The 27,036-nt window shown below is 37.7% G+C and overlaps 1 protein-coding gene across 4 annotated transcripts in view; it reads right to left on the bottom strand.

Moving 5' to 3' along the window:
- Positions 1-1,124: 1,124 nt before the first annotated feature.
- Positions 1,125-27,036, bottom strand: part of SCEL (sciellin) — a 474,262-nt gene continuing 448,350 nt past the window's right edge. For all 4 annotated transcript variants that reach the window (XM_044072905.1, XM_044072906.1, XM_044072907.1 and 1 more), the window contains 2 exons: positions 6,774-6,876; positions 1,125-2,255 (listed from right to left, as the gene is read on the bottom strand). In XM_044072905.1, coding sequence (XP_043928840.1) covers positions 2,239-2,255; positions 6,774-6,876 — 120 coding nt within the window. In that variant the 3' untranslated portion in view covers positions 1,125-2,238. The remainder of the gene's footprint in view (positions 2,256-6,773; positions 6,877-27,036) is intronic.

The following is a 27,036-nucleotide window of genomic DNA, read 5'->3' as shown; positions in this document are numbered from 1 at the left end:
TTAGGCACTACAGGAATGGCTATAACAATGCTTGTGTATTGCAATTGTTTCACACCTCTTGTCCACTATACCTGATATAACAGAATTTAGATTATCATGAAGTGGGGAATGCATGAAGTACATGATATATACTGCTGTCCATTAATTTACTCTCTGCAACTTACAGTCACCAGATAGTAACAAAACAAAGGCAGCAAATTAATCTATTCTGATACTTTCTTCAAGCATGCTACTTATACAGGAACAACACATACACCAAACTATGTACATGTGCTGTACATGTGCTGTTATACTATGCACATGTGCTGTTATACTATGTACATGTGCTGTTATACTACGTACATGTGCTATTGTAGTATGTACATGTGCTGTTATACTATGTACATGTGCTGTTGTAGTATGTACATGTGCTGTTATACTACGTACATGTGCTGTTATACTACGTACATGTGCTGTTGTACTATGTACATGTGCTGTTGTACTATGTACATGTGCTGTTATACTATGTACATGTGCTATTGTAGTACGTACATGTGCTGTTGTAGTACGTACATGTGCTGTTGTACTATGTACATGTGCTGTTATACTAGGTACATGTGCTGTTATATCTGCTGTGTCTAATGCTTCCAACATACCACTGCTGATTACTACATATCATCATTGTGGGAGTCAAAAGAGAGAGGTTTAGGACATGGAGTGAAAATGCTACTTCATAACCCAGGGAAGAATTGTTTTTTTCTGGAGATAAAAATGCAACAGTTTCATTACAGACTTTTCAGCCAGAAGTGAGCACCAGGGGTTACACTGTCATATCCAGGAAAGGCTCAGGACACTAAATCCATTTCCAGCAAAGTCCTTAAACAAGTAGGCACAAGGTGCAGGGATACTTCCAGGAAAAGATTTGAATGTGTCAGATTTGGCAAGAGTGTCATCAAACATTATACATTAAAAAGGATTGGTCTTTTTTGTTTCCTTTTGTGCACGTATGTATGTATGTATATATGTATGTATTTTAATTATTATTATTATTATTATTATAGCTGAGTTGGGGCTTTGATTCTGTAATATCACTGATGGAACTCACTATGATACTTTCCAACCACAAAAATGATACTTGGCACAGAAAGTTTTTAAATTTCTTTATTTAAATGTATTGGTACACTAGTAAAAACTTAACATTTACAGAGAGACTTTCATAATAACATTTCCATTCAGAAACATGTCCTTTTATTCTGCCCATATAAATAAATGATGCTGTATTTATGTAACTCAAAAGTTAGAATTGTTGAACACTAAAAAAAAAATTAAGCACAGTCCTACAGACAAATGAGGCAAATGTGACACATTAAAAACATTTTTTTTTGCAGGGGACAAGCCCCCTTGTATCTACCATGGATATAGAGAGCTGTATTTCTATACCTCCACTAATTATTTATACAACTCTGACATCATTCCACATTAGAGAAGTAGGAATTTTATGAGATTCAGCAATTTTGGACTTACTACAAGCTCAGAATTTCAAGATTTTCAAAAGTACAGCTGAAAACCAAATAAATGATCACAATGTTTTACGAATCATGCCGAGTATACAATATATATACTTTTCTTGTCTTCTGTTTGTAACAGTACCTATACATCAAAACAATGCTGAACCTGGCAAAGCCTGTAGCAATCCAAAATAATGCAGTTTCCTATGTGTAATAACTAATAAACCAGACTTATTCAGCATACTGCCTACGTATAATAAAGAATTCAGAGTATGGGTCATAGGTGATTTATGTTACTGAGATGTACCTGGTAACAGTAGCAAATGTACCTCACCCCCTATCATGCATTCTTGCTTATGTGTGTGAATGCAGTTTTTACCTTGCAGGATTAAAATCTCTACTAATGGAGTAATGTATTCAAATAATAGAACTCTGTATGAAGATGCTGTGTGGTAAATTTGTTCCATAAATGTTAGCACTATATAGGGATCATTTCCTCAGCTATAGTGAGATGCCTATGCATAATTCTGAAACTAGAGCAAAATAGATATGTTGCTGTATTTTAATTCTTTATTTGTAAAAAAACTACTCTAATATGTCACATATTTTCACAATATTTCCCTTCTATTAAAATTTAAAATTTGCACATGATTTTCATCTAATATAAATTTAAATTTAGCATAGAGTTCTTCTATTTTCAGCTGGAACTGATGAGAATGCACATTTTTGGTGTCCGATATCTCTGCAGAGTCTAATATGCCCATTTCGCTGTAAAACAAAGAAAAGCCAGTTTATTAAAATATAATTAAATAATATTGCTAATTCTAATGCGCTAAGGTTCACTCTGCAACATAATGAAAACAGATATAAAATGTGTATTTATTGCTTACTTAGAGAATATCTGAGTAAAATATAAAAGATGGTACCTTGAACATTGTGATCATAAAGAGTATGTGGTGCTGTAACAGTACACATTCTGATGCATCCTTTTAGAGATTACATAAATCTGAGTCTTTTAACTAAATCTCTGACTTGGGTGAAAAGAGTCACACATAACAATTGTTTTACTTTTCATTTTATTGTGTGGTAATAACTATGGTTTAATATTGCATTTGATAGACATTGCCATACCTTGCAGCTCTCAGTAATTCTATATTATAGCACAAGAGAGAAGCTCCTACTGTAAGGCTGGAACCAATAATATTCTTATTATTTACTTGTGAAGATAAATACTCAACAGAGTGAGGTTCTGACACTGAAATATATGCCATAGTTGGAGAGGAAAACAAGCAGGAGGGAAACAGTAAGAGAGTTTAGTGTGCATGCAATCTTTCTTCATAAGTCTTGTAAGATCTTACAGACTGAAGAACAGTTTTGTTTTATTTGTATTTGTTAAACAGGGTAGAACACTGATCTCCATGAACCTTTCCCAGACTCAGCCTGGGAGCACCAGTCTAGTTAAGTGGCTTGCTCAGAGTCATGCTGTTAGGCAATGGAGGCTGACAGAATTTAATTTTGGACCATAAGACCGCAGGAAGAATCTTATTAACAGCTTCTTAATACTCTTCACAAACTCCCAGACTTTTATTATAACCAGCTTAAAAGTAACTTTTCCAACAGTGCATTTAAAGATATAGTTTGTTTACTATCAGAAAGAAATAGTAAAGTGGTCATAAACATTGACAACAATCACAGATTTGATGATTATAATGCTGAAATCGAGCAAATGATAATAGTGAATTACAGAACAGTCAGAGCTCTGAAGTGACTAAATCAGCCAATAGAAATAATCATTTTTATGTAGGTATGCTCCACATCACTATCAGATAAAGAAGAAACAGCCTATGAGATTTCAGAAAACATGCTTCAGCAATTCTCAAACAGATTCTCGACTAACCTATCAAAATGAAAAGGGGCTTGGCTATTCAAGAACATCATTGTTTAGCTCTTGGCCTGACTGTAGTATGATTTATAAAACTGAATCATGCAATCAGGACTAAGAACACTCAACATCATGCACAGTCCCTTTAGGGAGAGGCATATGATGACTTCCTGGACTTCTGCATTCCACCACCAGCTTACCTTATGTACGTTATTTCCTCTTTTTTTCTGAGGTGCTAGAGCCCTAAGTATTTCCATGAAACTTTATGTTTTTTTTCCAGTCAACTTCCAGGTCTTCAGTCTAGTTTCTGTTGACCTTAAACCCTTTTCTGACCACTGTTTACAGCTGATGGTAACCATTGTTTTATGATGTAGGCCAACTGTTTCACTGGGGATGACTTAGCAATCACTGGTTTTACTGCAGTGCTAGTTCCTTACTAGGAGGAAGTCTACCTGAGCTGCATGTTGGCCACTCTCGTATGTGATCTTGTGACTGTTTCTCTTACTGAACCATGTGTTGGTCACCATCAAGTCATTTGCCAGACAGAATTCTAGAATATCCTCTCCTTGTTTATTCCTGTTGTCCCCACCCATGTAGTCTAAGACAGTCCTCCTATCCTGTTCTGTCTGTCCTGATATGTGCATTCAGGTTACCTATTATCAACACCATTTCATGTTTTTTTTGCTTGATCTAGAAGGTCCAGCTACTGCTGTCTGAATGTACCCTTCTCCTCACTATCATGATCATGTTTGTGAATTGCATATGATCCTTCTAAGTGAGGGTCATTTCCATTTGTACTCCATGCATGGAGCACTATGCCTTCAAAATAGGTTAAGACTGAATATTATGTCTTATGCCATTTTGTAGGCATTTGTTATGTCATTCTATGATGTACTTGACCTGTTTCAAGGTGCACAGTTTTTTTTATAAACAGTTCTCACAGAATTTATTGTCAAGTAAAGAAGACCTTCATTATTTCAAATATTAGGCTGGAATCCAACTCAAAAAAAGAAAACCTCAAATTCTAACTGAGAATTTCTGAATAACAACAATAATAATGTAAAAAATGTCTACAGATACTTTACTTAAAAGTGTTTCAACAGTCAGAGAAGAAATCTGGTAAACATGATGAATATTTATCTACAGGATTTAACATATATGGCAAAGTAGTTGAAGCGATTACTAATACAAATGAATACATTTAAAAATTAAATGTAAATGTTTATACAATAAATATAAATTGAATATTGACACCAGTCATATATTTAGAAACATATGTTGTTTTTAAGACAGTCATTGCTACATTTGAAAATGCATGTGACAATAAAATAAGAAAATTGTTTAAAGATCCTCTTTAAAAAATAGCAAAAAAAAATTCTGAACCCAAGTGGACATTAATACAAATAATTATATCAGACTTCACTAAAACATTTTTTTGCCAGACTCAATAGACTCTCCTTGGGCTCCATACTTGTATGAACCAATGTTCACAAAGTTATCATATCGGATGACTGTAACATCGATTTCCTTGGACCCATGACAGCACTGCTGAATAGACTCACCTTAATTTGTAATCTCCCACAAGTAATTCAGGACAGTACAAGGACAAATATTCCCACAAACAAGCAGTCATTAACAAACAATATTCAGAAAACCTTCCCTGAAAAAGTACAGTCCCTCATACAAGTTAATCTACCCCATACTGACTACCTAAAACAGTAGTCTCACTTTGACTATAACATTACTAAGCATTCTATATCTTAAATGTATATACTGTAAATAGCTTACAAACTGTCCTCTTTCCCATTTCTGGCGAAGATTCTCTCTATTGGCAATTCTTAAACTTTGATGCTATTAACTAAATCATCCTCACTTCTCATCCTGAATGGTGATGTGTACACTTCTTATCCGGAATGGTGATGTATACACTTCTTATCCTGAATGAGGATGTATACACTTCTTATCCTGAATGGTGATGTATACACTTATTATCATGAATGAGCATGTATACACTTCTTATCCTGAATGGTGATGTATACACTTCTTATCCTGAATGAGGATGTATACACTTCTTATCCTGAATGGTGATGTATACACTTCTTATCCTGAATGAGGATGTATACACTTCTTATCCTGAATGGTGATGTATACACTTCTTATCCTGAATGAGGATGTATACACTTCTTATCCTGAATGGTGATGTATACACTTCTTATCCTGAATGAGGATGTATACACTTCTTATCCTGAATGGTGATGTATACACCCCACCTTCTCTAGTTCTTTTCTGTCTATCTCAAATCTATACTTCTTAAATAATGTACTTTCCACCTACATTCACCCCTCTATGCAAAATTGTGTTTACAAATGTCATTCTATAACTACGTTCAAATGAATAACTACAGTCAAATGAATAACAAGTATTTTACAACCTTACTCTCATCATCTACCTCCTCAGTGCAACTAATCATCTGTCTCAGCTTGTCCCAATCCTAATACAAATGTATGTATGAATATAACATACAAATGTATGTATGCAATACATGTTCCAATTTTCTGACTGTACCCTAATAAGTTTTACTATGTAATATAACTTTTTGCTTATTGTCACTGTATATTATGGATATGTAATAATACTTTATTGCTTATTGTTACTGTGTTTTTGGAACTTTTCTCCCAGGCCTCCACTGCAAACAGGCTACTTGAGCCCATTGGACATCCCCGGTCATCAACTGGGAATAAATAAATAAATAAAAAAAATATTATACTACAAAACATTCTCAATGACCATAATTCAATACAATCTTCAGGGCCATTCAAAGCTTTTAACCCCTTTCCCCAACTACATTACCACAAGAAAAATGAGTCATCTGAAGAAACATTAATAAGAGAATTCAGACTTATTACTTAGTCTCCCATTTACAAAACCAGTAACCCAGGCCCAGCTCTAACCATATTCCTCAAATCCTTGATACCAATACAAGACAAACTCTGCCCATTAAAAACAGAAACTACTGGTGACCAAAGCTCCATGGCTAACCGTCAAGCTATCACAACAAATTAAACAAGGCACCAAGCCTGAAGGGACTGGAAATCTAATCCTCTAAGTATGAAACTAAAGTCTGTCATTGACTGAGTGTAATCCTCACTAATTTAACAGACAATCAAAAATATTATGAGGAACAGGGCAAAATATGAAGCAAAATCAGGGATACTTTGTGAAATCAGGGATAGTTGAGAGATATGGTTGTAAGCCATCAGTGGTACAATTATTCTTGTTTTGTCTCAGGTCTCACTTTCTGTGCTGATATAGAAGCCCAAAACCCATATACTTCACCTTCCAAGGAGCCCTACCTAAATTTTCCACTTAGGTTACCAGTTTATTAAGTTAAATAAAAAGACTACCTTTCTGGTTGTTGTAGCAGCGTTCACAGTAGACTGCTTGCTTGTAAGTCCAGATGCTGTCGCCAGCAACCATGCCTCCTAGAGGAGCACCACAAGCACCACACTGAAACAAAAGGAAAAGAAACAAAATCAGTATCAGTCCAAGCAGCTTCTTAAACGGCAGTCACACAATAATTCTTTTATATGGAGCTGATTTGTTTAATCCACTCTTAAGCTGCAACCTGTACCAAGTTGTGATGATAAGCACAATGGAAATACATTCCGTTGAGTCTGACTCTGACCATAAGTGTGACTACTTTCAACTCTGAATGTGCCATGAAAACCAGATGTGAGAATATGGTGCAAAAGGTGTAAGGGCACAAAGGCACCTGCCTGCAGGGGTTGGGTACAAATTCACCTACAACAAATGTGTCGTGAAACATTGTTTTCAATGTTGTTTGAATGGTCACCTTTAGTGTACCTTTAGCTTATGTATTTTCTGAAATGTAGGATCACAGCCATTAAGACTGCATGTTTTTATTCTTATAAGAATCTTAATTTATGGAGCACTTTTCCTAAATTTCAAAATCTGGTGTGCAGCAATATAAAAATAACAATCAGTGCTATAATAAACAGGAAACATTGGCAAAGCAGGTCAATGCAGGTAAAGTCAGAGATTCTCAAAAATCATGATTTTTCACAGTAAAATGACAGCTCTGTAAAACTAAATGGAGCTTTCCTCAAAGATCTACAACCTGGTAGTTACCACGTTTCATAAAGTAAAGGGTATTCCTGAGTGTGTAACTGTGTGTGTGCATGGTGTACTCAAATGTTTGGCTGTCCCCCTCAGTTGTGGCAACCACGAGTTTCAAAGACATACATGCATTCCAGTTTAAGTGGAACTGTTTCTTTAGAGTTATTTTTATGCACTGATTGCCCACAAATCATCCATGTATGTCACTCAGCGGTACTTTTAAAGGGGAGGTATATTGCTTTTGCATAAATTCATTCTATAATGAACTAGGTAAGCAGCTTAAGATTATATGCACAAAAATGGAAATTGGTGCTATTCATGGAAAACTGTGTGTTGTGACTGGAACTCAATGCAGCAAAAAACAAAACAAAACAAAAAAGATGCATTAATGTATTTTGCATCAGAGGCCTGTGAATTTCATCTCAATGTATCGCAAGAGACAGAATACTGAAGTAATCTAGTCTAGTGGACATACAGCTATGGACCAAGGTATATAAATCATTGACTGAAACTAGGTGTTTTCCGCACTTATTGTTATGATGATTACAGTGCCTAGCTTGTGTAGTCTCCACTAATACTGTTATACCACTTTGGAGATGAGTTCCTAATGATTTTTTTTTAAATCTGCAATTTTCTTACTTGTCTCTTGAAAAAGATTTGATTCCACCAGCCTTTGTCCCCATGTGGATTATATATAGAGTGGACAGATTAGAAAACTGTGAGAAACATGGAAAGACAGACAGATTGTGTCACCCAAACTGAAAACAGAAATTTAATGCGAACCACAGACATTAAATCCAGATGATTTATAAATGCATTGTTAACTGAAGGAAAGATATTCTTGAAAGTAGCTAGCACTTGATTCTTTGGGTTCGGAATGGTGTTAATTCAGTTACCACATTCAAAGGTTTTGGCTCTTCTTCCTAATGAGAGACTAAACATATGTTTAGCTTCATCTAATTAAGTATATGTGCAGCTTGCCCAACTTGTGTAATCTAAAAAGATAGAGTATCATAGGAGCAAAACTGGGGGAGGGCCAGCGGTTAAATAGGTTCATAGGTGCTGACCGCTGGGGCCTTTTTAGGCATAGCCATGCATCCCATTTTTTTTTTAATTTATCCTTTGTTGACCAAATTCATCCCACTAGGCTAGTAGCCTGTTTTTAGGTGAGACCCAAGGTGGTATTTATACTACTACTACTAAGGGAAATTTGGCCATGGCATCTGGAAACTTCCATCAATAGGAGCTATTGGATCTTTTACATTCCCTGAGCTACCACCAATTCAAGCAAATGGGGCTTCATTTTAACATGTCATTTAAAGGACGGCATCACTGACAAGTTCTGATAAAACTGGTAGTGTAAGTAGGGGCTTGGGAGATGGAACATTTACAAGCAAGGGCCAGGGCTGAATTTCTGGTTCCCCATCCAGTTTTCCAAGTTATTCTTGAATTAGGTTAGGGAACAACTCTGCTTTGCATGGATGGGGAGCTTGTTCCAGAGTAGTGGTAGTCTCTGGGATACATACCTGTTTCTCCAGCAGGTCCTATTTATATCACAGGCAAGGTTTAAGTCTTTAGAATGGGTAATTCTGGTGCTGTTTGTTTTGCAGATATGCAGGATGTCCATCAGAGTGGTTGCTCAGATGCACAGATCTCCCCTCAACAGCCTGTAGGAGACAGAATACAGGGATAGGGCCTTGAGGTAGTCTGCAAAGGAAATGTTACTCACCCCCTGTATTCAGTGAGGAAACTATGTGGACATTCCAATTGTTGGATATGCCTAGTTAGGTACATAGCAAAGGTGCCACTGTACTCAGTGGTAAGTCTGATTAGTATCATATAGTGTAACACTGACCTCCTTGGACCTACATGCAATAACTTAATAACTTTGTTTATAAGTTGAACAGCATAGAATGATTTCCTCACTACCACAGACACTTGATGGTTGGAGGTCAGATCACTATCTAAATGTGGCCCCAAGGCCCTGACTACTGCGTCGACTCTTAGAAGTGTGTTGTCAATATGGTAGTTACCAGGGATGACCAACTTCTTGAAGGATGCTATTATGCATTTCTTGGTATTTAGTTTTAGTACACAGCTCTGAAACCAGTTTTTTGTTTGTCAGCCCTTCTTGGATAACATTTGTGTTGGTGGGGGATTCTACAGCTGTTGCTAATTTAATCATCTGCAAATTTGGTCAGCCAGAGGCCTTTGACATTGGCTTTGACTTCAGAGGAAGTAGATGACAAAAAGGAGCTGTCCCAGGACTGATTTCTGAGGTGGTTATTGGCCTCTTTGTAGATGTGGATGTTCCAGTTCTGATGTTCTTTGTATTAGTGTACAAACAGTGGTTATTTTGTCCAGTGTTACTAAATCGGTGAATGGTGTTTTTTATATACATACAAGAATTAATTACACAAGTGAACAGTTAGTTTAGTAGTTCCACATGATAATCAGGAATGCTGATCTAAGGTTTTCAAAAAATGAAGTTCCATTTTCATGAGATAAAATTCTGGAATTATACTCCTGTTTTAATATTTTTTAAAGTAATTTCTGATCTTTACTGTGATTTCACTTTAATTTTATAATATGTCTAGTCATCTCCATGGTGCTGAGGGATGGATCTCTGACTGTAACCCAGGTGATGTGGATTCTACTAGCCAGTCTGGCACCTGGGGAACCAACTGTAGGGGATAGGAAATTTAGTGGTATTTTGCCAGTATTCCTATCTGTGGGAGAGGAGCTGCAAACAGGGATAGCAAACCTAATGATGATAAATAGGATGATAAAGCATTCCATGCTTATAAAATACAGGGGTATTCACTAACAGATGTTCTTGGCTATTATGGCCTTATATTATTACATGACAGGCTTGGTGGCAGAGAATGGGAGAGCATATAAATATACATCCCTATGAATGCAAATATGATGCCACAGTAGAAAACCTTAGTCTCTTCTCAGATAATGGGAAAAGTTTTGATTCAGTTTTGATGATCTGCTCCAATACGGGCCAAGAAATATTAAAACATATTCTACTGCCTCTAAATGAGACATTAAAGCAGATTCTGTGTACACAACAGTTAATAAAGTAAGTCAACAGTATTATAAGCACTAAATACAAGAAGAAATACAGGCTGTGGTAAATTAAGTCTTCTGAACTAAAATGCCAAATTCCATGAAACTCCTGTGTTTTCTCAATATTCACACAGTCCATATTTGAGATTTAACAGTATTTTTACTGGAGAAAATTGTGCCACTGATGATAACATAGTGAGAAAGATAAAGGCAGATGGCTCTCAATAGTAAGAATATGTTGAAATAAAAATGTTGTATATTATTGTGTATAATCAAAGTACAATTATATAAATATTTGTATTCAGATCTTTTCTCCCTCTGTACACCTAAGACTCCTTTTTAGACAATTCCGGACACTAAACTTCAATAGACAGGCACGCCAACTTCTTGGAGAATAGACCTTCGACACAGGATTCTCTATAAAGCAGTGAATGGGATTCTGGGAGTCATCACACTGTAATGGTAGGTCATTATAATAGGGAGAGCCATGTGCAATGCTGTTAGTGTACTGACTGCATTCATTTGCTTACCCAGTACAGTACATCATGTCAAGTCCCTTAGAGAGCAAACCTGTGAGGCTCTTTGTCTCTGTAGTGATCGCTCTCTGATACTTGCCAGGATAAGGCAGTCAACCTCTTCACCCCTGACCACCACTGCAACCAATCTTTTCAGCAGCTTGAGTCTGTTTCCAGATATGAGTCACTGGCAATTTGAATGGTTGTCATTCTACTCTGCCACCAGACTGGATTTGTATATCTATATATCAATAGCTATATAGCCATATAGCTGTCTCTCTCTCTCTCTCTCTATATATATATATATATATATATATATATATATATATATATATATATATGTATGTATATATATATATATATATATATATATATATATATATGGGAGCCCTTCATTTGTTCGAACTTTCAAATGTTCGAAACTCATATGGCCGACACCATATGAGCGAACATTTGAAAGGCCGACAAATGATAGCAGAGATCCCGCTACAGTGCAGGACTGGGGGATTCCTCTTTCCTGCACTATAGTACAATCTCGGAGTGAGAATATTTAAATAGCAGGGGGTGTGGGGGGTGCGGGGGGCTTGTCCCCCTGCATAACACAGTTTTACTATGTTTACAGGTGGGTAACTGGTGCTATTTCAGGATGTCAGTCTTTCAGAATGTCGATCATATGGTGTCGGCCATATGAAAGTAGGCATTCTGAACGGTTGACATTCTGAAGTATATATATATATATATATATATATATATATATATATATATATATATATATATATATATATATATATATATATATAGTATATACATGCATTACCTACCCATAAAAATTCAGTATAAACTGGTAGTTTAACACATGAAGTATTCAAGTGTTCTGTAACTATTGCAACTTTAATATTCTCTCTTATGACACTAACTTCCAGTTTGCTGTGTTTATTGGCCAACCTTTGTGCATTGGTGTAGAATGCCTACATAATATTATCACTTTGTTTTGTAATTGAACACCTTGGTCTTTTTATAATGCTAGTCCTAGAAAGAAACATCTACCTATTTCCTAACTTTGGCTGTCATTAGTTTATTCCCCTTATAACTCAGATGCACTCTATCTTAATAAAATGGTCAGCAGCTGTGTCTTCCAATATAAAAATTATTTTCTTTTTTTCCACTATTTTTCTCTTAAATTTCTTAATATAACACGTCACAATCTCCCTAATATCTTATTTTAAAATTTAAATTTTTACTTTTACGTCTACCCTCTTTACCCCTTTCTCTTGCATTAATTTTGCTAATCTGAAATCACTAACCTTTCATCTACAGAACCATCAAATCTTCATAAAAAAAGATGCCGATGTATATCTTGTAAAATATATTTTTTACGTAATGTTAATTTCTTTCTATAAAAATGCAAATTGCTATTTACATTATCCACCTCCTCCTGTACATCATTCATCTATGTAACTTTGTCATAACTTCATAACATCTGTTTTAATGTTATTCAAATGGCATGTGCTTTACTGTTATTGTTAATATTTAAATCACTGTGGAGGTTTTCTCCTGAGCCTCCACTGAAAGTAGATCTCTGACCCAGATGGACTTTCCCGGTTACCAAAATGTTAATAAATAAACAAATAAAGAATTCATTGTCATAGTGCTTATAGAAGGGAACATTTTTGCTCCACAATAATTCAGTATTTCTATTACAATGAAATTCAAACACTCTCCAAACAGATTTCATCACAGGTCAGAACACAAAGCTCACATTGTTCACCCTAGAATAAATCATATGTGCTTACAGAACTGAGTGTTAGCCCACAACTTGGATATGTGGATCAGTACATTTCTTAATGTTAAGCCAGAAAGACAGGCGACCATTACATGGTGAAGTTTCAAAGTCAACAATGGGGAAGAAAGCGACTGGAAGATGGAGTCACCAGGAACTAATAAGCAAGAACATTTATCAACTAATACCTTCAAAAGTACACAGTCCGTGGTGGTGGTGCTGCGGTAGCGTTGTCGCCTCACAGTAAGACGCTGAACGGTTCGACTCTCAGCTAGAGCGTCTTCTGCGTGGAGACATGCATGCATGGGCGTACCTTCACCGGCAACTCAGCATGTAAAAATCAACTACCAATCATTAGCGGACCGGAGTTCCGCTGTGGCGACCCCTAACTGGGAAAAGCCGAAAGACACAACAACAACCTTCAAAAGTACACAAAAGGTGGATGAATATTAGTCCCCAAAGTATATCATTTTATTTATTTATTTATTTAGTTTATGCTATACTCAACTCATTGCATTCAAAGCCGAAAGTGTTACTTGTTCGTTGGGCACATAGACCTAATTAGACTTTACAGAAACAGAAGTTACTTGCAGCACCTAAATCACTGTGTATTCTTAGGATATCTTCTTGGCAAGCAAAATTCTAGAAATGAGAACTAGACATAGGTATATCATGTGTAAAAGGATTATCTGGATTCATGTTGAGTCATCAAAGGTAATTTTGACAAATGGAATAAAATGAAAACTGTTTGCTAAAACCACCTTTGATGAACAACTCAATAATTTTGTTTTTGTTTAGGGTGACAAGCCCCACTACACCCACCATGTAGGGGGACACCCCCCACACCTCCCAGATATATATATATATGTATATATATATATATATATATATATATATATATGTGTGTGTGTATACCAACTCCAAGGTCGCTCAACACTGGGGAAAAGGCAAACTCCACTGTCGACGAAAGTAATTTCAGCAATCAGCACTTGCTGTTTTTGCATTCACCAAAATTACATTTGATGACACAGTGTGCTCACAATTATCTGTGGGCACATGCTTCCTTGTATGCTCTCCACAAGTGGTTTGAGGTCCAAAGTCAACCTGCAAATGCAAGTTAGTAACACGTCTCTTTTTATTTGCTATCCACATACCCTATCCACATACCCAGCCACCTGAACTGTTACATCCTCTGCATTATGTAAGTTATTAAGAACACCTACTGGTGCATAATGTTCACTTTTACCAGGACTTGTACTATTATTGACATGTCAATTACAGTAACAGTCTGTATCACGTTGTTAATATTTTTTCATAAGGAGTCTAATTGGGCCTCCAAGTCCTCAGTGATATCAAAATTCGAACTTATTGCGTAGTTACTATTTACAAAAATGTGCTTAATTTTTCCAATTATATTGCATGTAAAACTTTTCTGCAGTGCCCCTTCTTTCATTATGGACTTAAGACAAACTTCTGTTAACCTGTCCGTACTGATAAAAATAACAGCATGGGCAAGGATCAAGAAAAACTAGCAAAGATACAGCTTAAAACTTTATAAAATTAAAATACTATTACTACTACTACTGCTAGTTAGACCTAGTATGTATATAAACTTTTAGACCAGTTGGCATAATCATTAAGGTCTTTGCCTCCTATGAACAAGGTGTGAGGTTCAGTCCTGACCTCCGACCAATGCCTGTATGGAGTTTCCATGTGTTTCCTGAGTCTCTGGGGGATTCCTCCCACCTCTCTAAAGCATGCTAAGTACTTCCACCCAAAAAATACCCAAGAATGAAGTTATGGGCAGCAGCATCACAGACTCTAGATTGTGCTCTACAGGGAAAGAGTTGTATCGACCAACTGCTTTGGGCATTTACTGTGATGCTAAGTATCCTCAAGATAGGCGAACATTGATCACAGACTGCTTGCCATGCCAGAGCTAGCCACTCAACAGTGTAAAATATGGCTTTAGTGATTCAGTTGTATTGATTAATGTAGCCAAATGAGCATGGGTGTTTGCTGGTGATAAGTGGTTTGAGGAACCAGCCTATGCTGACTAATGCTGGTGATCCATGCTAATGGTTGGAGGGGGTGTATATGCCCTATTGGCCAGTGAGTGCTCACCATAAAGCTCAGCAGCCTCAGCTGCCCAGTTAGGGTTACCTGGGATAACTCTGAGTGAACTCTGGATGCAAAACAATCAGCTTGCCTAACATAAACTAAGAATTGCTACACCCAGTGTATGTTCGCTGGCAGGATGGAGCTTGGAAGTGGATGACATGATGGTAAAGAGGAGGATGGACATCCTATGTACCCAGGAGACAGGATGGAAGGGCAGTGCAGCAAATCCACTTGGCTTGGGATCTAGAATATACTACTCAAGAAGTGGAGAGGTTAAAAAAGGTGTGGGAATTGTGGTAGGGAGAGGTTTCAGAAGACAGTGAGGGATGTCATTAAAATTAGTGACAGACTCATGGCAGTCAGACTCCAGTGTACTGATGGGGCACTATTCACAATCTCAGCCTATGGCCCACAGCAGGGTTATGACAGTGAGGAAGAGTGCATTCAGACAGCAGTTGCAGGACCTACTAGATAAAGCAGGGAGTGACAATGGGTGACTTGAATGCACATACTGGTACAGGCAGAACAGGATATGAGGACTGCCTGGGTCAATGTGGATGATGCAACATGAATAAAGAAGAAGAGGCCATTCTAGACCTCTGTCCAGCAAGTGGCTTGATAGTGAGCAACACATAGTTCAGCAAGAGACACAGTCAACAAATCACAGACAAGAGTGGCCAACATGCAAGTCAGGTGGACTTCCTCCTAGTAAAGAAAGGGCAGTGGGGTAGAATCAGCAATTGCAAACTCATCCCCATTGAAATAGTTGTCACACAGCAAAAAACATGATTGTCAAAATCAGATTCTATGAGTGGTCAGAGAAGGCTCTGAGGTTAACAGAGACCAGGCTGAAGACTTGGAAGTTGATTGGAGAAAATGTACAACAGTTCAAGGAATTACTCAAGGTGCTAGCACCTCAAGAAGAAGATGGTTGAAGAAAATATATTTGACTGTGCCAGGTATAGAAATAAGGTACGTATGGAAAGCTGGCGGGGGAATGCAGAAGTACAGGAAGTCTTCAAAAGAAAGAAGGAGTGCAGGAAAAAGGTGGAGATAGAAAAGTCACACCTGGCTTGGAAGGAATACTAGTTGGCTAACAAAGAGGCTAAGACAGGAGATGCAATAGCAAAAAACAAGGCATTGGAGACACGCTATCAGCTCCTGGAAAGTGACTCAGTAGATGGCACAAAGAAACTCTGTTAGGTTTCAAGGCAAGGACAGAAAGATAATGACAATAGTCAGACACCCTTCATAAGGGATGCCAGCAACAACCTGCTATCCAGTCCAAATGATATCAAAAGCAGATGCATGGAGTACTTCCAGCAGCTTCTGAATGAAGAAAGCTCCACAGAAGCTGTACTGCCCCAGACACAGCCTATGATGAAAGAAGAGGAGGAGCCCACCATAGAAGAAGTAAGAACAACACTAAGGAAAATGAAGTCATTGAAAGCAGCAGACTCAGCCAAGGTCACAGTAGATATGATCAAGATGTTGGGTAAGATAGGGGAGAAATGGCTCCTGAAGGTATTCATAGCAGTATAGAGAGAAAGACTTATCCCAAATGACTGCAGAATAAGCATACCAGTGTCAGTGTGTTCAAAACCAAGGGAAGAATTCACAACTGTGAACAGCATAAACGTATCAAACTCCTATCACACTGCATGAAAGTTTTGGAGACGGTGATTGATAAATGAATATGCAGAATAATAGAAAATAAGATGGAAGGTGAGCAGTTTGTATTCAGACCAGAATGTAGCAGAACTGACCTGATGTTTGCAATGATGCAGCTTTATTTATTTATTTGATTTATTTTACATTTGTTTACTGGACTAGGTCCATTTACAGCGGAGGCCCGGGAAGAAAAGCTCCACAATAACTCACAATAGTAAATGTTTTATACAGAAATTTAAGAACAAGCTCACAATGATGAACAGCAATAGATATTTACATGTAGGAATTCTAAGACAGACAAGATACATTTAAACAACATTACTAACATTTTCAAACTGGAATATAAATGCAGACAGAATACATCTCAGCAGTGAGCATGGTTAATGAGCTACTTACTAGGTATTTACCTATTAGTACTGTAGAGTATTACAGTGAAGTAATAGAAAAGCCGTCCTGGTCAGTAGGGAGTGAATGGTAGGAAAGATTATTTTTTTATGTAATACATGGACATAACCAGGTATTCATTAGGTGTGATTTTAGGGTGTTTTTGAAGTGTGAGTTAGAGGAGCTAGCAGTCAACGAAGGGGGGAGGGTATTCCAGTTTCTAGCAATGGTGTGGGAGAATAGTGCTTTTCCTGCATTATAGTTAGCTCTAGAGATACAGAGGAGTGATTTGTCATTAGAGCGGAGGGGTGATTTGCTGTGTATTGAGTAAATAGTTGCCCTGGTGATGGGTTTTATCAGGATATTTTAGAATGTTGTAAGCAATGACTAGCTGATGTTAATTGATAAGTTGTGGAAATTCTAACCATTGTAGGTCCCTAAGAGCTATAGAGTGGTGTGTTCTGAAGGTGGAGTTGTTAGCAAACTTGGCAATCTTATTATAGCATGAGTCAAGTTTATTCAGGTCTATTTTTCTGGTATGGGTAAGAATAGGTGCTGCATAAATTAGTGTGGACAATAAGTGAGTTTGTGCTAGGGTGATTCTGGCTAGATCTGGGAGGAAGTTTGTGTCTGTAGAGTGAACTCATTTTTTTGTGAACCTTTTTGATTGTTTGAGATATATGGACATCGAAGTGAAGGTTTTGTCAATTTCTACGTCAAGGAATTTGGTGTGGGCTGAAGGAGAAATGGTAGTGTCATTTCTTAAAGTGATGGCAAAGGCAAAATGAGTTGTTTTTGATTTGTTGGGAGTAAACACCAACAATTTATTCTTGTTAGGGTTTAGAATGAGTTGGATATCAGTAATCTACTTTTCCACAGAGCTAAAGGATTCCTGGGTGAGTTCTTGAAGGGAGGAGAGGTAAGGGGCTGAGCAGATTAGAGTGGAATAATCTGCATACTGTATAAGTGAGGACTGTTGGGTTGAGGTATGTAAATTGTTGGTGAAAATAAAAAAGAGAAGTGGGCCTACTACTGAGCCTTGTGGTACACCTATGGAAGTTGGAAGTTGAAGGGAAAGTATACCTTGCCATCGGACCGACTGCTGCCTGTCAGATAGATAATTCTTGAACCAGACAATAGTAGATGGGGCAAAGGATAGGGAGGCTAGAGTATCTAGTAGTATGGTATGTGAGACCATGTTGAACGCTTTGGAGAGATCCAAAAATATAGAAGATGTAAAGCTATTATTCTTTCTGTGATGGTTAAATGGTTAATGGTAAAAACTCTGTACCCATGAACTACCACATAGACAGCAATCTACTTAACACCGAATGCGTGATAAGAGTCCTTGGGACTCAGGTGGACAGTAGTCTCTCCTTTGATAGTCACATCACCACAGTAATCAGGAATTCCTTCTATGTGCCACACCTCATCATAAAAGGGTTCTCATCCAGGAAAAAAGAGGTTATTGTTCCCCTCTACTCGTCACTCATTAGACTCATTATAGAGTACAACGCCCCTTTTGGAATGTACCTCACAAGACATCTGCAGCAGCTGGAAAGGCCACAGAAGTACCTCACAAAGAGGATTACTGGCCTCAAACAAATGCCCTACACTGACCATCTCAAAAAACTCCAGCATTACTCCGTAGCATATCACCTACTCCGAGGTGATCTCTGCCTAACATATAAAGCTATGTCAAACCCAGAGCTGTTGGACATGCTACACCTAAAGAAATCCCAATCCCTCCAAGCTACACACTCTAGGGACCTAAACCTTGTCACCACAATAAACAGGACATGCTGGAGGGATAGATCCCTGTCCCAGAGACTTCCTATACTCTGGAACAAGCTACCCATCTATGTCAAGCAAAGTTCTTCATTAGCACTCTTCAAGAAAAATCTTGATGAGTGGATGGGAAATAGGAAATACACCCCGGGGATCACTTCTGTGTCTCTGCTGGACAGTGGCTCAGGAAAATAACTTTCTTGGGTGGCATAAGCTATGGTACCTTGCTGGCTAGGCTTATGTTGGCCCTTGGGCCAATAGCCTAGTACCTACCTATGAACCTATGAACCTATGTTAGTAAAGAAGAGAAGAGTAGTAGTTGTGCTGTGATGTGGCCGGAGACCATGTTGTGTGGTGGACAGGAGTTTATGTGTGTGCAGGAATTTCATGACTTGAAAGTGAATACATTTCTCTAGTAGTTTAGAAAGGGGAGATAGAATGGTGATTGGATGGTAATTTGAGAAGTCATAAGAATTTCCGCCTTTATGAAGAGGAATGATATATGAAACTTTCCACAGTTGAAGGATATAGGATTCTTTTATGGAGCAGTTAATGAGGATGGAAACAGGGTGGGATATGGATTCAGTGGCCATTTTTAGGAAGTTAGCAGGTAAATTATCAGCTGCAAAGGTGGTAGGTTTTAATTTTAGAAGGAGTTTCTTAATTGTTGAGGTAGGAACAGGTGAGAGAGTTAGGGGAAGAATGTTGTTTGGACATTTGGTTGGCATATATGAAGGGTTATTTTTGGATAATTGGTTGGATAAGGCTAGAGTGGGGTCTGTGAAATGGTGGTTAAATTTAGAGGCTATGTCCAAGTCATTATTGGTGGAGTTGGGAGTTGGAATGGTAGTTTTGCCTGGTTTTACTAAGGAGTTGATGGCTTGCCAAAATTTTTGTGGGTTTCTTGAGTGTTTACTATGGGCACCAAGGAAGTAGTTCCATTTGTCAACTTTGATTTGTTTTTCTTTGGCCTGATTCCTAAGTTGCTGGTAGTTTTGTTTGGATAGGGTGGTGTTTTCCCACTTCCAGATTTTTCAGGCCTTATCTCTGGACTTTAGTAGGGCTCTAGTGTCCCTACTTAGCCATGGTGCATAGTTAGTTTTTACTCTGACCTTCCTGGTTGGGCAAAACTGTTAAGGACATTGGTAAAGGTACTGTTAGAGTAGTTGAATGCCTGGTCTAGTCCAAGGTTCTGTAGAGGTTCCCAGTTACATTGTTTTAGAACTGAGTTAAGATCCTGAAGATTTAGGTTGCGGTCATGTCGGATTTGCCTATGAACTTTGGGTTTGGGTAAGCTAGTGCGTTTGCATAATAGGAATGTGGGTAGGTGGTCACTAAGACTATCTGGTAGACAGCCTGCCCGGTAGTTTTGTTTGGAGCAGCTGACCAGTGTCCAATCAAGTATGGATTGTTTTTGTGATTTTTTTTATCTACTCTGGTGGGTTCTTCAATGAGTTGAGAGACCCCATAGAGATTTATGTGGTTAGAGGGGGAGTTGGAATTGCAGGCTAACCAGTCAGTATTTAGGTCACCTAGAAGAATAGTTTCTTGTGGGAGATTATCTCTAGGCCATTGTAAGATTTCCTCAATTATGGGAGAGTTGTTTCCTGGTGGGCTGTAGCAGCAGAGAATATTATTATTTTTTTGTTTTGTTTATACCGAGAATTGAACCAAGGGTTTTGGCATTGTTAAATTTAGGTAGAGGGGTTTGTAGAGGTTGGAGGTTTAGTGTGTTTTTAAATAGAATTGCTTCTCCACCTCCTTTTTTACCTGATCTACCTAATCTTAGGATATTATAACCTGGTGGGAGGATTTCATTTTGAGTATTGGGTTTTAGCCATGTCTCTGTAATGGTCAGTATGTCAGGAGTGTAGTGGGTTATAAATGCATGCAGGTCAGCAAGTTTATTAGCTACGCTTCTTGCATTCATGTTAAGAATTAATAGGTCTGATATTTGTTTGGGTATAAGTAGGGTATTGAGTGGACTTGGGTTTGGGTGTATGTTGCCTGAGGTAAGTAGTCTCTTTGTGAATGATAGTAAGTGTTTGATTTTGTCTGTGACTTCTTTTTTGGATCTAGGTGATATTTTTCTAGTGTTGCATCTTGGTATGTGGCACTTATATGCATGTAATATTGTGCTACCACTAAATATTGTAGAAATGAAAGAAAAGTCTGTGTGTGTTTTTGCAAGCATGCAAGCATGGAAGTAAGTGTTGTATGGCACGTAGTATTGTCTAGTGGTATGTCAGTTTGGATGGATGTGATGTAGGCTAGTGTTGTGAGAGCTAATGAGATAGATAGTGCAGTTTGCATGTTGTTTGGAAGTAATGCTTGGCTATAGGAGGTAAGGTGGTTGAGGTATAGAGGAAAATGTAGGGGTATGCTTAGTAGGAATTGTGTGTGAGTAGAAGGTGGAGAGTCAGATAGGGGTGTAAATAAAGATATTAATATGAGGTAGATGACTGGTACGGTTGTGGTCAAGTGATGAGAGGTTAGAAATAAATGTAGGTATAGTGGGGGCAGGTGGGAAATGGGGGCAGGGAAGGTACCCAACAGATCACGAGACTGCAGAGACAATCAGTATGTCCTTTAAGGGCAGGTAATGGCCAAAAGTAAGTTAAGATAGTTTTAATTTATATTTTCAGATTACCTTGTTCATTTAGGTGCAGATCTAATGGGGAGGTCTAATGTGATACTATTAGTGCTGTGGACCCCCGAGTGGTACGCTACAGAGCTATGACCCAAAAATTCACAAAGAAAAGTAGTGGTAAAGAATATTAACCTTGTTTTCCTTGCAGTAGTTAGTATTTTATTAAGAAGAAAGTTTGACTAGTTTGCTTGTGAATTGCGAGCAGCAGACTCCTAGTGTTGCAAGCCGTTCAATGGGGGCTGGCTAGGCTGCGGCTAAAAGAAAAAGTATTACCTTGTACATTTAGGTGCAGGACTAATGGGGAGGCCTAATGTAATGCTACTAGTGCTGTGGACCTCTGAGCCATACGCTACAGAGCTATGACCCAAAAATTCACAAAGAAAAGTAGTAGGAAAGAGCATTAACCTTGTCTTCCTTGCAGTAGTTAGTATTTTATTAAGAAGAAAGTTTGACTACTTTAGTTTGCTTGTGAATTGCGAGCAGCAGACTCCTAGTGTTGCGAGCCTTTCAATGGGGGTGGGCTAGGTTGGGTCTAAAAGAAAAAGTATAGAATACTGCATGCAACAGGATGCAACAGGTTCCGCGAGTAGCTTTGATATTCCTACATGAGAAGAAGCTAGAAATGAGGAAAGAGTTCAACTAAGCATGTCTAGACTTGGAGAAAGCAAAGAACCAGGTCCTAAGAAAACCAATTTGGGCAGTCCTGCAGTGGTTCAAAGTCCCTGAAACAATGGTAGAATTAATGTGGGCTATGTACAAGGACCCAATGACTCAAGTACGACCAGTGTTCTGTTTTACAGAGGTGTTCCCAGTGGGAGTGAATAAGCATCAGGGCATCATCTCTTAGCCCACTGCTGTTTATACTGGTGGAGGAATACATTAGCAAACAGGTTGGAGGAGACAAATCAACAAAGTTGCTGTATGCCGATGATGTGGCATTACAGGCAGACTCTGAGCAAGAACCTCAGCAATAGAATGCAAAACTGAAGGCACTTGGGATGAAACTGAGTACAGATAAGACAGTTGTAATAGCAGCAAATGGGGGGGAAATCAGAAGATGCTGAGAAGTAATGGAACAGGTTAACAGCTTGAAGTATCTGGGAGGGGTGGTTAAGGAGAAGGAAAATTTGAATGAGTAGGTCTAAGCTAGAATCAGAGAGGCCACAGCCAAATGGCACAAAGTGTCAGGGTATTGTATGACAGAAAAATACCAAACAAACTGAAAAGTAAAGTGTACAAAACAGTGGTGCAAACAGTACTACTATATAGCACAGAAAACTGGACAGTAAAGGCAGAGCAGCTGTGGAGCCATAAGTGATGGAGATGAAGTGCCTGAGACAGATGGAAGGATGCACACTGTGGAGCAGATGAAGGAATGAGGACATAAAAGCAAAAGCCAAAGTAGCTCCAGCTGCAGAAAAGGTCAAACAGAACCATATACTGTGGTTCAGCCCCATGCGCAGAAAGCAGAACATATGGTGAAGATGATTTGGAACAAGCACGAGGAAACATGGGCGTCCGGGAAACAGGTGGATAGATTGTGTGAGAGAAGGCCTGTGATAGTTAGGCATGACTGTTGAAGAAGTTTGCAGAGTGACAATGAATTAAGAGAGAAGACGACAGCTGACATAACACTCCAGCTCCATGTAGAAAATGGGAAAAAAGGAGGTTGATGATGATCATGATGCATATGAGCTTGTAAAACAAATTTCACAGGATGCCAGGTTGAAATGACTGTGTCTACTTAAGTAAAATAATAATCCTAATAAAGAAACTTTTAACTATTGCTAACTTTCTTTTCTCAGTACATATCTATGAAAGGATCTAGGACTACCAACCTCCAGTATTGTGGTACCATTACAGTTTTTGAGGACAGACTTTTTACCTCCAACACTATTTTATCAAACATCACTGATAACTACTTTAGTGCTCTGTAAGGCATCTCATCCAGACTTGCACATTTCTCCCAAAAGATTCTAGGATTTCATCTCTACTTCACCCCAGTAACTTTTCATGTTTTTTTATTTGACTTCACGTAAAGTTGATGTACTTTTCCATAAAGGAAACTTGCTTCTTTCCTGCTGTCAGCATAGGAGTGAGAAAGTGATGAATTTGTACGAAATGTGGAAGTCAAGAAGCCATCACATAATGTGGTACAGACATATAGTACACAACCTTGCAGATAGATTCTTCAGGTTCTGCAAATGTTGGTATGAATAATCAGTAATCCTTATAGCTGAGCCAGTAGAGTGAAATGAAGCTCTAATGGGCCCAGATGTGATATGAATACAAATAATCAAATGGAAAGTGCAAAACCACATAAGGAAGTCTGAACCAAGGAATCAGAAACTAAAAAGATGTTTGTATTGCATGAACTATAAAAATGATGTGTGTTTGGAAAATGAAAACCATGATAACCTAATTTTAATCTCAAAAAATGACGCTAATGATAAATGCTGCAATTGCAATGTTATTGCAGAAAATCGTTTGCTGGTTTCTTTAAAAGAGCAGCTGAATTTTTTCCAAACAAAATGTAGTCAGGTTTTTCCATCATGTAGAGGGTGACCCAGACCCTGTCTGGACTGAATTAACAAGATTTTTGATTAAAGAGAATGACTTATTTTATCCTGATAAGCCTTAGTTATCCAGGAAGTTAAACCTTAAACTTTCAATGTTCAGAAGGACCAAAAAGATAATGGAAAACACAAAATGCAGAATTGCCACAATACAGAGTAAGAACTATGACACGCATTCATGTAACAGGGATAATACTAATTTTTTTTTTATTTTAGTAGTTCATCTAAAAACAGATTTTGTTTTTTAATTAGATATTTGTGTGTATTTGTATGTGTCTGTCTATATGGTCAGAGGCAACATGAAGCATTTTAAAAATTTTGGACCTAATAATATTATGAATTGACCAAGCTCTTGTCAAGTTGCTAAAGTTCTACAGAAAACCAGGAAAAGTAATGGAGTGCTGCATTTGAATAAACAAGACATTACATGTTGAAAGTCTATGTGCAATGCTTAGACACATTTTCGCATTTCTGTTCCCAGATGTAGACAAGAACAAGCACTACAGCAGTCTGTTCTGTGAAAAGTTCTATCCTGCATTTTTGTTATTAGCTTCTATGAGACTTTCAATGAAATGGGGTGCAAAGTGAAATAAATCACTTAATTTTTAACTTGAGAAAGGTATAGCCTGACTGGAAGTAGGAAGAATTTATACTGCTTGACCTGAGAAGATTTTAAAATAATTGTATGAATATTTCATTTACAGCACTGAGTCTGTCTTCAGTTATGGAATCTTGAATTTTATTCTGCATTCTATCTGAGAGGAGTACCATTTCTTCTCCCAGGGCATAGCTGGTCAGCGTGCACCAGTCCATGTACTATGTTTCAAAAATGGTGCTTTTTTTGCAAATTAGCCAAAGAAAGCAAACAGGCTTTTTTTACTCTGTACAAAATAAAGTCTTTGCTCTTCTTCTGAACAACGGCAGCCTTGAAGCTGTGAGTAGTAATAGGAATTATGAGCGTCTGTGGGGGTGGGGGGTTATTGGGAACACTGGTCTTGCCATACATATAAAACTCAAATTTCAGACAAATGTCCATTCATAGGGTCCCACCTGCATGATATCAGAACCAGTTAAACAGTTTATTGAGTTCTTGTTTTCATTATTTGAATGGGGAATTCAACAAGTGCAATCCAAAAAAAATCTGCTTCCTGAACTAAAGGGTACATAGACAATTATACTAATTACACAGAACACTAACACAGCAGGAGGAACAGCAATAAAACTCAGACACATTGCTGAAACTGAATGTCCCAGCAGTAAGTATAAACAATAAGCCCAGCACTTTGTCAAAATTGGTCTTTTCTTATGAGGGAAATTATTGAACCATTATACACCAGAGTTTCAGTTTTATTCTTCAAAACCAATTAATGAATCAACAAAACACTAAAAAGCACCACATAATAAAATGAAATAGGAGCATACATAGTTTAAAAGTGAAATTGTGAATATGACTTTTTAACTGGAGCAGACCACCAGGGTACAGACTGCACCACACAGTAGCTATAGGGGCGCTATACATCTGTAATGCTTTTTTTTTGCATTTCATTTCTGCTTCATTGTTCTTTTTTCAATAATTATTATTTATTTATTGCAACATGCACAGCATTATGTTTGAACTAGTTTTATCTATGTATTCTGGTTTTCTTCCATTTCATACAAAATCTACTGGTTGACTGCCTACTCAAAATGTTCCACTTATATTGCACTTATGCATGTCTTTGTAATCCCGATCATGTCATAAAGGGTCAACATTGAATCAGTTCATTTACCAGCTTAACAAATAAACAAAGTATACTGGGTGGGCATAGTATTGTAGGTGTATGTAGGAGCTAAGAGTTGTACTTATACAAGACATCTGCATTGAAAAGCCAATAAAATGCTCTGATCTTTTATCTGGTGCAAACACCATACCTTGTAAAAAGCATACTGGCCTCTGCACACGTTACAATACTACTGAAAATCAAAGACACATGCAATATTCTTCAGCAGCAACCACCTTCTGCTTCTGTAATGTATTTCTAACTGTACTGTACTCTGTACTGCTCTTATAGCCCTTAAATCATTAGACATGTTAAATACAACAATGCCTATCATATTATTGTCCTGAAAAGATCAGCTGCAAAATAACACAGATAAAGAGTATGGGAATAAAAAAAGCATTTTTGACATTATTTGGGGTTTTCCTTCTCGTATTATGACTCTAGCTTCATTTTTTTATTGACTGAGTAATATGGTGTCTCATCATATCTCTCAACCTTTCAGCCCAAGAAATTTGGGCAAAGCCTTGCATAATTGGGGAACAAAGGCCCAGAAATAGGGACAGATTTTAAATATTGCTCTTATAAACTTAGAAAGTAGCTAGAATAACAGGGTTTGTATTAAATGCATCTTCTAAAGGATATGAAGTCTGAAACTCAAATGTGTGTCATTATTTAGTGATTTTATTCCTCAAATCATCCCAGTGATTAGCCAAAAAAACACAACTTTTATGAAGAAGAAATTGAAATTTTGAGACAAAAATCTGGACATTATGTGAAAATTTGTACAGTTGAGAGGTATGTATCTCATTGGTTAAGGATTCTGCCTCACATCTCCAGGTTTTGGAATTTAATCCTGACTTCTAGTTACTGTATACACAGAGTCTGCATCCCTCATGTCTGCATGGGAGTTCCATAACTATATCAGGTTCCTGTGATGTTCCAAAAACATTTTGGTTGATTCCTTATTCCAGACTTTATACTTTGAGATCTCCTGGTTATGGAAGTAAAAAGTCCAGAAAGATTGAAATATTTTACCTGGTTATCCAAAAAAGAGAAATAAATGAACAGTGGACTGCATTAAGAGTGAATGGTGTTCAGGTCTAACCATCAAAGTTGCAGTACAATATCTGCCTGACTTATGTGAGAGTATCTATTGATGGAAGCAGGTATGAGGGTGTATAGGTAGCCTGAGTGCTGTGTTTAAGAGGGT

This window comes from Protopterus annectens, chromosome 5.part1 (assembly GCF_019279795.1).
Source record: "Protopterus annectens isolate FY-2018-M chromosome 5.part1, PAN1.0, whole genome shotgun sequence".
Classification (NCBI taxonomy): Eukaryota; Metazoa; Chordata; order Ceratodontiformes; family Protopteridae; genus Protopterus; species Protopterus annectens.
The sequence above is the reverse complement of the archived record's forward strand: the minus strand, read 5'-3'. Positions and strand labels throughout refer to the sequence as shown.